This window comes from Amborella trichopoda, chromosome 8 (genome assembly GCF_054954075.1).
Source record: "Amborella trichopoda isolate Santa Cruz 75 chromosome 8, AtrichopodaSantaCruz75HAP2 v2.0, whole genome shotgun sequence".
Lineage (NCBI taxonomy): Eukaryota > Viridiplantae > Streptophyta > Magnoliopsida > Amborellales > Amborellaceae > Amborella > Amborella trichopoda.
The window spans coordinates 6,511,624-6,526,391 of NC_142343.1; the positions used below are offsets into that span (position 1 = coordinate 6,511,624).

A 14,768-nucleotide genomic window follows, 5' to 3' on the forward strand; every position below is an offset into this window, starting at 1 on the left:
GGATTTCTTTTACTTTTACTTATCTCGGTGACGTCATAAGCCTTGTACAAGACTCGGTTCATGAACATTAAGATATACACAAGCTAATGACTTAATGCTTTCTTTTTATGTCCGAATCACATATAAATTCAGAAAATCGGCCATCTCCCTAAGTGTACGGTTGTAATCTTTGAGCAATTAAATTTGAGAGTTTGATGCATGTTATTAAATTTAATAATTGGAATTTCAGAGTATTAAGCAGGGATAGTTACGCGAACGCCGCCACTCTTTTGAACCGCCCCAAATTTTTGGGGAAATAACGACTCAACCATTTGCAACCCTTTCTTCTTTTCAATGACGAATAAGTCCCCCAATTTTTTGTCGCGAACGTTGTAGAACATCCAGGTTCTATCCCTGGTGGGCCTTTAGCCTGGCCATCCTTGGCCCTAACCCAGCCCCTAGCTTAACTGGTTTGGTGGGGCCACAAACAAATGAAAATAAATAATAAAAAAACAATGGAATAAAAGGAGCCATGCTAAGACTGGCTGGGTTAGGGCTAGCACTGGCCCTAGCTTGGGCTCTGAGCCACAATTTGTGGCCTAAGCCCTATTTTTTGAGGGCTAGGCCCATTATGTGCCCTGTAATAAGTTCTCGTTTTTTTTGTGTTTAAGAGAGAGGGGCGAAATACATTTGTTTACCCATAAAAAATAATACACCAATCAAAAAAATAATGGATTTGAAGAAGGGAAGTGATGGAGCGTTAATATTATGAGAGATCACGTGAGTGTCTATGTCCACCTACAAAATATCTCCTCCCTCTCTCTCACTCACTTACTCTTCAAACTGAACCGTAAATGATTTCACGCAAGGAAAGCATAAACACCAAATTGGATAATATGGAGCCCTAGCATATTCATAACAACCAACAAAATAAGGGCGTGGGCGTGCCCCAGCATATTCATAACAAGGAAATAATCCCGTAGTATTGTTGCAGTCAAAAAGTTTGTATCCAATACGTATTGTATACAAGCTAAAAATGCACGCGAGTGAAACTCGCTCACTAAGTTTATCCGTTTATTTTCACTAATGCATTCGAACAATTACTAATCATTTTTGAGATGCTTATGTAATCTTGTATTTTTGCTTGAACTTATTGTATTTTTACTTTTGAATTAATGATAAATAATACGTCACCGTTTAAATAATAATAATAATAATAATAATTTAAGATGCATAGACCTGTTTTTTCTACTCATCTATCAAAAATAATAAAAAAAAAAAATAGAAAATAATATCTTAGACCCCATAGTCGAGGGATGTTTCCGTCATTACTAATCATATATGGGGTGTTTTTATCTTAATGATATGGTTTAACTAAAATTTATCCTATAAATCAGGCAGCATGCATGGTGACGTGGTCATTAAAATAAGGGCCCACACGCAAAGCCACATCCTCGTGTTTTCATTGGTTTCACCCATCGGTCAAAAAACACACGCCCCTTCGCATTTACTATTTTACCCTCACTCTCATGAGGCAGACCCCTCCTCTCTCTCTCTCTCTCTCTCGCTTAACCTAACTTGACCTTGTACCCCTACTTAACCATGGTTAAGGCACACGTCCTTTCATCCAGGCATAAATACCAATCCCCTTCAACGCTTGGTCAAGACAAAAAAAAAAACACTGAAGAAATTCAGTCTCGTTCTCTCTCTACAAAACAACGAAAACCCTAGAATCCTCTTTCTCTCTCTACAAAACGACGAAACCCTAGAATCTCTTCCTTTTCTCTCTGTAGGAAAAAGGTCGCAGACCAAAACCCTAAAAAGTAGCTCTCTCTCTCGTGTGTCTTTCTCTCTCTTCTGGCTTGAGGTTGCAGAGACACTGGTTGTACTCCTGCGATCTCAGAGTCATATATTGTACCTCAGTATCTCCGTGTCAGAATTCATCTGAGAGGGATTTTCTTCTCCATTTTGAAGCGCCGCTATTACTACAGGTTTAGCACTGTTGTTTTCGGGACTTTGATAGTGTTAATCGAACCTCGAACTTTGAACCTCACTCTATGGCGTCAACATTTGTCTCTGGTTTCTGAAATGTCATGATTTTTTGCTTTTCATGTGTCATTTCGTTTTCTCTCTCTAATTATCGAGTGCTTTTTCTTCCCATTTTTTCTTGTTCAATGAGTTTCTTGTGTTTGTTCAGAATTCGCAGATCGAAGATTGAAAACTCAGTTTCAATTATTGTTGATTTCGTCAAAATGGCTTTTCATCATTTAAGATATTTTTGCTTTCTTTAGAAGCAAAACATTACTGTGTATGATTTCATATTCAATTTTTGGTCATTGGATTGAATTGAAACCATTTTATGATTGAGCTGGTTTTAGTCATTTTATTTTCTGCGGAAATGTGATGAAGATACTTAATAGTTTTGGTCTTAAAAGATTTGAGTAAGCAAGACCAGGTTTTAACAGGCCATTAGAACATTTTTCACTGGTTTTATATGCCATTTTAAGCATATTTTCACTGGTTTTACAGGCAAAAGCTTGAGTGAGGAAAAGAGATTGTTAAGGATTCAAAAGGTTTGAAGGCATAATGGAAAATCTACTGTGCAAAGAAGAGCTTCTGAGGACTCCATCAAGGGAGTCGAACTCCATGTATAGCGATCCGCAAAAGTTGGGCCATTTCGCTGTCCAAAATGTTGAATCGTTTTTCAAGAGCATAGAAGACTGCGAATTTGCAATTAAGGTTAGCTTAGAGAAAGAAGCATTTTACATGCCTGATCGTGGTTACGCTGAACGCCTCAGGGCCATCAATATGGTGGACTCAAGAATCAGGGCGGTTAAATGGATCCTCCAGGTTCAAAACTGAAATGTTTCTCATCTGACTGTATATTTTACTGCAATTATGTTACAAAAAATGTGTGCTTGAAATTGAAAACTGCTAAATATTGGTAAATTTCTCAAAATTTAGGGTTCCGCCGAAAATCAAAGTTTGGTTTCTGCATAGTTTTGCAAGTTAACTCTGAATTGCTTATTCTAATTTTCTCTTGGTGCAGTCTGCCGCTCGTCTCAGTCTCTCTTTTAGTACAATGTTTGCGGCAACCAATTATCTGGACCGCTTCATATCCAAGTACTCCAGCACGGTAAGGAATAAGAGAGAAAACGCTTGTTTTATTTTGAGAGAGAGAGATAGAGATGGAGATGATGATTTTATTGATGAATCTATACAGGAATGGAGGCTCTGGATGATGGAGCTCCTTCAAGTTGTGTGCTTATCCATCGCTGCAAAGTTCGATGAAGTCTGTATTCCATCGCTATTTAAAATCCAGGTATCCTTCTATTCCCTGCTCTTTTCCTCTTCTAAAAGTCACAAATTGACATTCCTCTTCTCTTTCTCCTGTCACGGGATTTCATGGGCTCGTAAAAGTCGAAAGCTGAGGCACCTACGTACTTATCAACATCTCTTATAACACAATTTCGATTAGATAAGAGATGATGATAAGTAAAACTATCCATATATTTCGATTAAAGAAGTCCCAATTGTTTCCCAAATTTTTAATCACAGATTACCATTTGATTACTGTTTTTTAGCTCTTCTTTTCACGTCCCTTATTCTGAAATTTGTTCAAATTTCAGTCCCAATAAAAAGATAACGAAAATTGTTCCGTGCGTTGGTCCCCCGAGGTTTAGAGCCTTCCATCTTAGAGATGGGCGAAATTGGTGGTCCATCTAAAAACAGTTAAATTAACGTCCAAATGTTTTCTTCATAAAATTATTATTATTATTATTATTTTTATTATTATTTTTCATATTCACGATCTCTATGTTAAAAATTATATGTCCTTAAAAAATTAGGTCCAAAACTCCATCACAATTTTCTTTGTTTATGAGGGGACTCGTTTCTACTTGTTGGACTCATAAATTAAAATTGTAGCTGCAGTCTATGCAAACACCATGCGGATTTTGTTTAAAATTTCACATCTGATTCCATTATTTTTAATGAATTGAGCTCTAGACCCCAATTTTCTCTCTTCATATTTTTGGGGTTGAAACCTTATAAGATGACGTTTGTGTGGCATTCATTTTGGTCGCTCGTGAACATTGTTACTGCTATTCGAAGACCTACGTATGATTTAATCCCTAAGCTTTAGCCTTTCTTAATTGCTAACGTCAAAGCTTTGACTTTATCAAATTATAGTCACTAATTTTGAGACCGTTACTGGTTAAGGATGACGTGAGGCTTTCCCACGTTCAGCAAAATTCGGGAGTTTTCATTCTTCAATGGTCAGCTTAGATGTCGTAAAACTAGATATTTTCTTTATTTAAATAACTAAAACTTGATTGTGAAGAAAGAGAAAGAGGGGAGACAGTAATTTGTCAAAAGTTTTGGGACAAGACACTAACGGTTTTTTTGAAGTTTCTATATCTTGGCATCTCAGCTGTTTAGATATTCGATAAGTGCCTTGGTACATTTTGAGCTTTATTCCTATTACGGGCACCTTTCCCACTTATTTATCAAAAAAAAAAATAAAAAAAATGGAAGTGGTTAAGCTATTTATCAAGACGTTTTTCAAAAACTCTAAACCTGTGAGAAAAATTAGATTAGGGTTCAAAAAACCTTGCCATAGCTTCATGTGCACTTCTGTGAATTTGAAGCTCTAAAAGGTCGCACTTTTGTAAGTTTTTTTTTTTGGCACTATTACTAGATGAAATCTGAAATCCAGTTGCGTAAAAGTTTGGATTTTATAAAAGAAAAAAGTTTATACAAGGTTGTAATCTTATATTGTAGAAGTTGTACCTCAAAAAGGCAATAGCATTGAGTGTTTAGAAGTTTGAAAACCTTGTAGTCACTCATCTCTACTTCAAGTTATATGGATATAAAGAAAATAAGAAAGAATTTCAGGTAAAAAAAATAGTGCATTTTATAATGTTATCTATTACATCTTAAAATAAGCTATCAATACTATTTATTTTCAAGATTTTCAAATAGATGTGCTCAGTGTGTACCATTTTTTTGAATTTTCAACTTTATAACCAGTGCACAACAAAAATTCAGGCCTTCATAAGGTTTCTGACACGACAACTGCACGATAAAATTTAAAAGTGCATCTTACTTGTAGAGTATAAAAAGCATTGTTATGTAAATGGCACCCTATATAATATACTTATAAAAAGCATTGTTATGTAATATATAATATACTTTCTGGCCAGTCTTAAATGGAGAGAGTGACCAATTTATCTTTAATTTTTGTCGACTGCGTAAGTTACAATAAAAATTTGATTGTGGTGGGCATTTGAAGATGATGGATGGGCTGGAAAATTTATTCGATCAACGCGTGCTTCAAAAAATGGAATTAACGGTATTAAAGACATTGGACTGGCGCCTCAATGCCGTTACCACTTACTCCTTCGTGGACACGTTTATTGGGCGCATGGGGCCTCTCCACTACGTCCTCCATGATTCATTAACGGCGCGTGTCACGGAGTTCGTACTCAATACTCTGCTAGGTATAGTTCGTACTCAATACTCAAGTCTTGGGGTTTGCCCTTTCAATATTCTCAACTTCTCTCTCTGTGAGTTTGAGGTGAACTTTACCTGAAAATTTGGCCTGAATTGAACGTTTCAGACTTGGATTTCCTGCAATTTCGGGCGTCTTCTTTGGCAGCTTGTGCTTTACGATGCGCCTTAGAAGAACTGCTTCCATTGATGGACGGTTACCATGTTTCTGGTCTATCTTCTATCATCCCACAGCAACAAAAGGTAAATTCTATTTTTAAGCTATCCTTTCAAATTTTCTGACCTATATTACAAATGCAATATATAGAACACAAACTGTTTTTATTATTTAAGGATGATAGTTTTGAACCAGTTTTTATTTTTATTGTTTTGGGGAATAGGATGAAATTGAAAGATGCCATGAGTGCATGGAGCTTCGTTTGGTGGATCCTCTTTGCAGTCTAACGACCTCATACTGCCGCTTCTCTCCTCCAAGCCCAGTCACAGTCATGACGACCGAGCACCTCGGGGCCCTTGGTTTCTCTCAATATCAATCTCGACCGAATGCTTTCTCTCTCTTCCAAGCAAAATCGTCGGTCATGGACCCTAAGGGGTGTCCTCTCTTCGAAGTTCAGCCAATCTCGCTCATGGTTCCAAACGATTTCTCGCTCTACCAAACCCAACCCAATTCTGTCATCAACACTAAGAAGAGGCAGAGAGAATCTATAACTTGTGAACATGTGGAACGCCCATCTCTTAAAATGAAGGTTTGAGCTTTGAAGTTTCTTCGTCTCCAAACCCTTACCCATCTCTCATATAAACCCAAGGAAGAGGGAAAAAAGAGAGCATCTCTCTGAATTTTGACCTAAGTCTCCACCTCTCCTTTTTCTCAAGCAGAAGACTAGCCTGCCTGTCGATACAGCACTTAAATAATGGGCCCAAGTCCTTTGGTTCTAAGGATGCGAGTGCATGAGTGTTGTTACTTGTTATATGTTGTTACATTTACAAATTCAATGAAAAATTAATACATTTACAAATTCAATGAAAAATTAATATACTTTCTTTGTGGAATGCAATTTCTCTCTCTAAATGAGAGTATTTTTTATTTATGTTTGAATTCTCTTTACAAGAAAATTGCACATGAAAGTCTAGAAATCTAGATATACAGTAGAGGGAAAATTCAAGGGTGAATAATCATTTTATCACCCATAATAAATAAAGATAGCGCACACAAAGCCTGAAAATATAAAAAAAGAGAAGGTTGTCTGGTCTCCAAATGCTCAGTTGGTGTATGCTTGGAGCCTCCTTCCTTGAGTAGAGAAGGTTGTCTGGTCTCCAAATGCGCAGTTGGTGTATGCTTGGAGCCTCCTTCCTTGAGTTTGGGTTTCTTCATCTGTTTAAAAGACACAGATCATTCTTTTACGACCCTCGTATATTGACTCTGGACTATGAATAAGTATTCCAAATATGGAAACTAGATTGTAATCCTCTTGGCATCAAGAAAATGTGGTCATGAGTACAAGATAAAATAAGGCAAACTAGATTGTAATCCTCTTAGTATCAAGAAACTGTGGTCATGAGTATAAGATAAAATGAGGCCCACCATACAAGTCGTTCATGCTCGGCCATCACCATCCAGCCCAGTATTCGAAAAATCGAAGCGGCCTCAGAAGCCAGTCAAGGGCTGGGTGCAAGTAACCAGTTCAACCGGCCTAACCAAACAGGTAGCAGTCCAAAAAGCATTCAAAAAGATAAAAATAATACAAACAAATCCCAAAAATATTCTAAAAAGTATATTTAAAGTATGGTTAAACAAAACGTATCTAAATGAAACCGTAAAATACTAAAAAATAGATTTTAAGAAATTGATTTTTAAAATAAATATTTATTGTCAAAATGCTTTCCAATCGGTCAAAATGATAAAAACAATTAAAAAATAAATAAATTTGCAAGCGAATTTTTTATTTTTATGTTTTTTTTAATTTTCGTTTTAAATATTCGGCTGAACCCTAAAACCACTAATGCCCAATCCTGATTTGACCGGCTGGTTACGTTGGACCGGTCGAGTTTTGGTAACACTGATCCAGCCCATTGATTCGGACTCACGCATCACATGATTTGGTTTTATTTTGTTGAATAGAATAGACACATGAACGTGTAGACAAACACCACCTGCACATATGGTTTGTGCCCGAATATGCGCTCATACGCATTGACCGGGCTAGGGTTATAAGACTGACCACTGATTTGTGTTAATGGGGATGGAATTCTCTCCGGTGTGATATTGTTGGCTTTGTTCTTCAAAAAAAAAAACAAACAAAAAAAAAAGAGTTTATGTAAGGTTGCAACTTCAACTATATATGCACCTCAAAAATCTATCGGAAAAGGTAGTTTTAATGTTGAAAATTCTTTTGATTGATTATCTCGACCTCGAGAATCTCGACATCGAGATGTATGACCCTGAAAAATAAAAAGATTTTAAGTCTCAGAAAGAGTACATTTTACAACATATTATCTACACCGTCCATTTTCAAGATTTTCATATGCTTACAGATCTACTTGATTGTAACTATTTTTGAAATTTAAAAATTTATAATTAGATAAAAAATAGATTTTGAGATAATCCTAAAAACATTTTACATAAAAATTATATACCATGATAAAATTTGAAGGTGCACCTTACCTCTACAGCTACGGATGCATCCGTATGCTAACTAAACCCCAAAAAATAAAATTACTAGGCCTGTTTTTAAGGACAAGCTTTCTATGCTTCCTCTACAGCATAAAACTTGTATACACCCCTTTATCCAACCGTCCATTCTGAATGGAGGGCTAAGATTGCCCCAATCACAATGTCATGTATTTACACCATTTTATTTTTAATTTTTTTCTATAAAATATTTTGACACCAAATTTTGGATGTCCATTGCTCTATTAAACTTTCACTAGCGAAAAATATATAAAAAAAAATATTTTCAATGAAATAAAATGACCAAAATACCTTTGAAAGTTTCAAAAGTATTTTGATCATTATATTTTATCGAAAAAATATTTTCAATATTTTTTTATAAGTGCGTCCCAATGAAAAGATGGCACATACCAAATTTTATATTCATATAATTTGTATAAAAAATTAAAAATAAAATACTTTGAAACGTTAGATCTAAGATCAAACGGTGAGTGGCTCTCTTAATCAAAATTGAAAGGCCAGATGGTAGGGGAAAATAGAACTTCTACGTTGTAAGAGAAACATAGAGACCATTCCCTTGTTTTAAAATAGGATGCGTAAGCATAGAGACCTTTCCCTTGTTTTAAAATAGGATGCAGTTTCTATGGCGCTGCGGCCGTGTGCTCCGTTCATCTATATGGACGGTGTAGATTCTTTATTGTACCCGACAAAATAAACTTAAAGGACTAGGTTACAGTTTCTATGGGGCTGCGGCTGTGTGCTCCGTTCATATGGACGGTGCAGATTCTTTATTGTACCCGACAAAATAAACTTAAAAGGACCTGGAGCCCCGGTATCCTTTGTCCTTTTCTAAGCTTGTTTTTTTTTTTCTTTTTTTTTTTTTACCATATCTTTCTCTCTCTAGTTTCTTTCTAACTCTCAAGTTATTTCTCCAGATTTGTATCACCTTCTCACTCCCGTAACCCATTGCCCTAGACCCTCTGTCTCTTTTCAGTATACAATTCTCTTCTCTCTTCCTAATTTACGCTTCCCTCTTAAGAGAACGTCCCATTTCCTTTCAGCCAAATCACCTCTCTCTCTAAATTTTTTATTGGGAAAGAGCTTAAAAGGCATTCTAATCACGTCTCTTTTTATCTCTCTCTAAATTTTTCATCTGGAAAGAGTTTAAAAGGCCTTCTAATCGCCTCTCTAGCTCTCTCTAAATTTTTCATTGAGAAGAGCTTAAAAGGCCTTCGACAAAAGCCAGAGACCCAAGCAAATGTCCCAGTCCAGAGAAAACACCAGCACCAATACTCCTTATAATGGTCGACCATCCTATAATTCGAATTCCAATCAAAGAGCCCCCAATCCTTATAGAAGTTCCAAAACAACTTCAAATTTCGAGAGAGGAATGAGCTTCAGAGAGACAAACGTTAAATTTGCAGAAAAATCCATCAAAACTTAGGCCTAGTTCTATCTGATCTGCTCAAAAAAATATATAAAATCCATATAAATAAGAAAATAGAGATGAAAAACTCTTCACCATGTATGAAAAGCAATACTAATTTTTTTTAGATTCAGTATTCTTTTTCTCTTCACCATTCTTTCCTCTTGAGAATGTGAACGTGTGTGGTTAGAGAGATAAGAAGTGGGTTTGATTTTTACGTTCTAGAAAATAAAAAAGAAAATTATACTTAAATATGGGAATGCTCTCTGTATTGTGTTCTTAAAAACTAAGGGTAAAAGAAAGCCAATGCATATACAACACATAAGTACTATGTAAATGTGTTGTCTAAACTTATTTTTGGGTTACTTCATGCATGTTATGTGTTATGGGTCAAAAAAATGTCACCCAAGTACGTATGAGAATCAAAGATGTGATAGTACCAATGTATAAGAAATAATGGTTAGTGTTGATAATAGGATTTTATTGACTTGGGTGAATTAAGAATTTTTAGAGAGAGAGAGTTAACAACTTCAAACAAAAAAAAAATATTTTTTAGAGAGAGAGTTGTAGACACTTCTAGAGAGAGATAGAGAGAGTTAACAACTTCAAACAAAAAAAAAGAAATTTTTTAGAGAGAGAGTTGTGTAGACACTTCTAGAGAGAGAGAGAGAGAGCATGTCTTAAATATGTTGTACTTGTAATGTGGCTTGTGAGTGAGAAAAGTAGCCAATAGGTGTACGTGAGAAAAGTAGCCAATGGGTGTGCGTGAGAAAAGGAGCGTAGATAAAGTTAGACTCATTTGTCATTTTAAAAAAGACTGCAATTTGTTTGTACGTAATTTCACTTTAATCCTAGGTGCAGCAGCACCTTTTCTCTTTTCTATTCATTTACATCTTCATGTACAAGTCATGCCGTTGGTTACAAAATATGTTGAAAAATTTACATTTCCACAAGAAAGCTCCACAAATATCAATATTGACAATAACTCGGATTGCATTAGCAAATAATCTGGTGTTTATAGGAGGAGCAAGCAAATAGATATAAGGTTCCATTCAATATGGGAGCATATTAATAATAATGAAATTTAACTAGCCTTATGCAAATCAGAGGATCAAGTTGCCAATATTCTAACAAAGCCATTAAAGACCGGCATTTTTTTTTCACCAACGTGTGCTATTTGGAATGAAGGAAAAATTTAAAAAAAAAAAAAAGAAAAAAAAAAAGAGGTTTAACTGGGGACGTTGTTGTAGATACCATTTTTTGGGGTTATTAATATAGAAAAAATATCTCTCTATCCCTTACTTTTAGCTCCATATATCATGAGAGCCAAGAATTAAAAATATTACTTCTAAACAAAAGGTCTCCTATCTTTTCTATCTTACAACCCCATGGACCCTTTTGACCATAAATTTTTTACCCAAACAAACACTAAAATGGTACCCTATTCAAACTCCATCTCTCTCCCTCTAAAACTCCATCTCTCTCTCTTCGCGTTTCAGTGAGTTTACCAGCCAAGAGGTTTAGCTTGAGATCGAACACGAGCACACCTTCTTATGTATGAGAGAGAGATAGAGTTTTAGAGAGAGAGATATGGAATTTGGGTTTTAGAGAGAGGTGAAGTTTGAGATTTAGGGAGAGAGGAGTTTGAGTTTTAGGGAGAGAGATAGAGTTTTGAGAGAGAGAGAGAGACGATGATGTGAGAGAGAGAGAGAGACGATGACGTGAGAGAGAGATGGAGTTTTGAGAGAAAGACGATGATGTGAGAGAGATGAAGTTTTAGAAAGAGAGAGATAGAGTCATTTCATAAGTTGTTGAGATCAATTATACATGGTCAAAAAGATTTAGGGGGTTGGAAGATAGAAAAGATGAAGTCCTTTTGCTGACAAGTAATATTTTCAATTCTTGGATCTAATGAGATATATAAGTTAAAATTGAGGATAATAAGATATTTTCCATTAATATATTTATGGGTAAAAAAACAAGTATGTATGAGAATTAAAAGTGTGGTAGGACCAATGCATAGGAAAGGAGGAGTTGGTGTTGGTAAAAGGATTTTGTTCTTAAAAAGAAAAATAAGAATGTGTTGGAGAGATACTTGTAGACACTTCTAGAGAGATTATATGTCACATAATATGAATGTGGTGTGTGAGTGAGAAAAGTAGCCACTAGATATACGATGAGAATAGAAAGGAGTGTAGAGAAAGTTGGATTCATTTGTCATTTCAGAAAAGAGTGCAATTTATTTGAAAGCAATTTCAATGTAATCCAAGTGCGGTAGCACCGATTTCTTGTGTTTTCTCTTTTTCCATAAAAAAGGGCACAACCCATGACTTGAAAAAACACTCTCTCTTAATGGGATTATATCAGCAAGGGGTAAATATTGTCTTGGCCAGCATGAAAATTTAAAGATATTCCTTCAATTCATTTTTCTAAGAAAAGCTTGTATAAGGTTGTATACTACTTAAGTAAGGTGCAGCTCAAAAATCCTACATAAGAGAGTGTTATGGGATCTCAACCTCGAGATGAAGAAGAAAATAATTCCAAATTAAAAAAATGGTGCATCTTGTGAAAATTCTTTGGACCGTCTATTTACAAGTTGATCTCGTCAATATGTAGCATGTCCTAAATTTTAATTTTTATAAACAAGGATGAAAATATATTTTCAAGCCATCATAAGGTTTCCTACACGGAATGACTTCTACAAACAAATTTTATAGGTGTGCCGTACTTCTACAGTATATGGATGTTACCTTATACACACCTCACTATTTTCAAATATCTCCAACAAAATGAATACATACGCCCGCCTTCACCCATAACCAATATTTCCAACTGTTCTTATGATTTTCCCTTCGCATCTTTCTGTTAAATCTCTATCATATGCTACTAGTTTAGTTTCTTTAACTTTCTTGTTCGAAGACTAAAAAGCTTCCTTCTTCTATTGCTATTTGTATGAGAGAGAGAGAGAATGTACCTCCATGATGATTGACGTAAACATTTTCCTGCTCTTCAACCCAAAGCAAAGAAGTAACCGCCTCCTTCACCTTCTCCACAACGCCTTTGTCCCCATCTCGAGCCACTCTCCTCGGACTGATGGCCTCAGTTATCACCTGTGAGAGAGCCCTCTCTTCTTGTCCAGGCTCCAGCTTATGCCGAAGGTACTCTTTCATGGATACCCCTTTATCCCACTTTTGCTTGCCCCCTAACTCCTGGCTTGTGTTAACTGCCCTAGGAGAATTAATGGTTGATGCCACTAAGTTTGATGCAGCTTCTGAGACCTTGGCATAAGCTGGGGCTAACATATCCGTGACTGTTTCAGTTAAAGTCTTATTGTTGTTGTTGTTGTTGTTGTTTCGGATTTTGTTGATGTTCTGCTGTTCAATCCATTGAGGATTGGTAGAGACAGTAGCTCTAATTCCCTGTGTATACACTGGTAGTATTGTTTCTGATTGACTTTCACGAGTGTAGATGGGAAGTGCTGCTTCCGATTCATACACTGATATATAAACAATTAAACATATTAATGGGACCTTGTTATTCATCAAGAATATAGTGGAAATTATCAATGAAAAAAAGAAATTATTGCTAAAGGATAAAGGCATTAAAAGGATTTTAATATGGATCATTTGATTTGTTTTCTTTTAAATGAAACCTACCATATAATCTTACAGATAGTCATGCAATTTTGGAATGGTCTAAAATATATTGAAATATTCATACACTGATTTATAATCAATTAAGCATATTAATGGGAACCTGTTATTTATCAAGAATATAGTAGAAATTATCAATGAATGAAAGAAATTATTTTTAAAGGATAAATGCATTAAAAGGATTTAATTCAGCATTTGATTTGTGTGCTTTTTAATGGAACCTATCATCTAATCTTAATGATAGTCATGTAATTTTGCAATGGTCTAAAGATTTGTGAAATATACAGTGTGGTTGTATTAAGTTTCTATTTGTCTTGTGATTCATTATTAGTTATTCATAGGTATATGCACTCGCCTACAGAAATGAATCAAAGCAACGAATAGACAAATTGTAGTTCAAAAGTACAATGGACCATGAGAAAACCGTAGTCCTCAGGGCCATCAAACTCCACTGAAATAATTGAAATTGATGGAAATAAAATGTTGTTTAAAGCTTCTAGAGTATGATTACATGCATCTAAATTATTGAATCGGCTGGTAGAGAATCAAAGTTAATTTACTAATCTGCCATAAAATACTATAGTTCCTGCATATGATACATTGATTTATTCACAATTAATTAGAGAAATATTTAGCCATATATTTTTTGCTACACTAACAAGAAACATTCAGAAAAAATGTGATTACTTGGAGCTCCATGATACTCTGCGTCTTCCTCTTCGGCTTCATCATCTTGCTCATAACCAGACAAACTGTTCGCCCTGCCATTCTCTAGGTCCTTAATATTGTGCACGTTCTTCTTCTTAACAATCGTATTCCTCCATTTCTTTGCCTTGTCCTTCACCTTCGCTAAAACCGACTTCTTATGGTGGTGCTCGTCGTCGTGGTCATTGTAAAGGGGTAGTTCATGTCCTCCTTGATTTGTCCTCTGCATATTGTTCTCTCCTAAAACAAGGAAAATTGAATGAGAATTCGGCCCGATTTTTCGATTTTCCGGCTATATTTCATGGGTTTTCTTAACTTGAAAATGGGTTTCTAGGTTTGGTTTCTCAACAAAAAACGTACCATCGATTTGTGCCATTCTTTGGTCTGTAATTTTCTGGTGAGGAGATGAGTGTGGCCTTTATGGAGAGACTCCATGGTGGGTTCAGTCCGATATTTTCGCCAATATTCAAAACCGTCAACGCATAGTTGTGGATAGAATAAAGTTGAAGCTGACACGTGGCGACATTAGAGACCAATAACGGGTGTGGATGGGTGTATGTCCACGTGGCGGTATTTCATGTTTGTTTTGACCGTGAAAGTAGGGGACCCAGGTCTTAGTCAACCAGGAATATAAGTGCGAGGCGTGGAATGAGAGAGAGAGAGAGAGAGAGAGAGGCTATTGGCCAACCCTAATATGAGGCTTCAAGAGAGAGTTTTTTTGTTTGAGGGAGAGAGAGTTTGCCATCCATTCCATTCTTTAGTATGCGGTAGTTTGGAATAATTCATGATAACCAGACAGGGACTCTGGCATTATTTCTTTTTTTTT

The 14,768-nt window shown here is 35.7% G+C and overlaps 2 protein-coding genes across 2 annotated transcripts; one reads left to right on the plus strand and one right to left on the minus strand.

Annotated features, from left to right (window-relative positions):
* The first annotated feature begins 1,634 nt into the window (after positions 1-1,634).
* On the plus strand, positions 1,635-6,518 carry CYCD7;1 (CYCLIN D7;1). Its single transcript, XM_020668454.2, has 7 exons — positions 1,635-1,970; positions 2,509-2,829; positions 3,029-3,115; positions 3,203-3,301; positions 5,273-5,480; positions 5,600-5,733; positions 5,871-6,518. The coding sequence occupies exons 2-7, from the start codon at positions 2,566-2,568 to the stop codon at positions 6,240-6,242; spliced, it is 1,164 nt and encodes a 387-aa protein (XP_020524113.1). The 5' UTR covers positions 1,635-1,970; positions 2,509-2,565; the 3' UTR covers positions 6,243-6,518.
* Positions 6,519-6,527: 9 nt separating this feature from the next.
* Positions 6,528-14,392, minus strand: LOC18436216 (low-temperature-induced protein). Its single transcript, XM_020668317.2, has 4 exons — positions 14,303-14,392; positions 13,925-14,182; positions 12,559-13,080; positions 6,528-6,862 (listed from the first exon to the last, which is right to left on the minus strand). The coding sequence occupies exons 1-4, from the start codon at positions 14,316-14,318 to the stop codon at positions 6,750-6,752; spliced, it is 909 nt and encodes a 302-aa protein (XP_020523976.1). The 5' UTR covers positions 14,319-14,392; the 3' UTR covers positions 6,528-6,749.
* Positions 14,393-14,768: the final 376 nt, after the last annotated feature.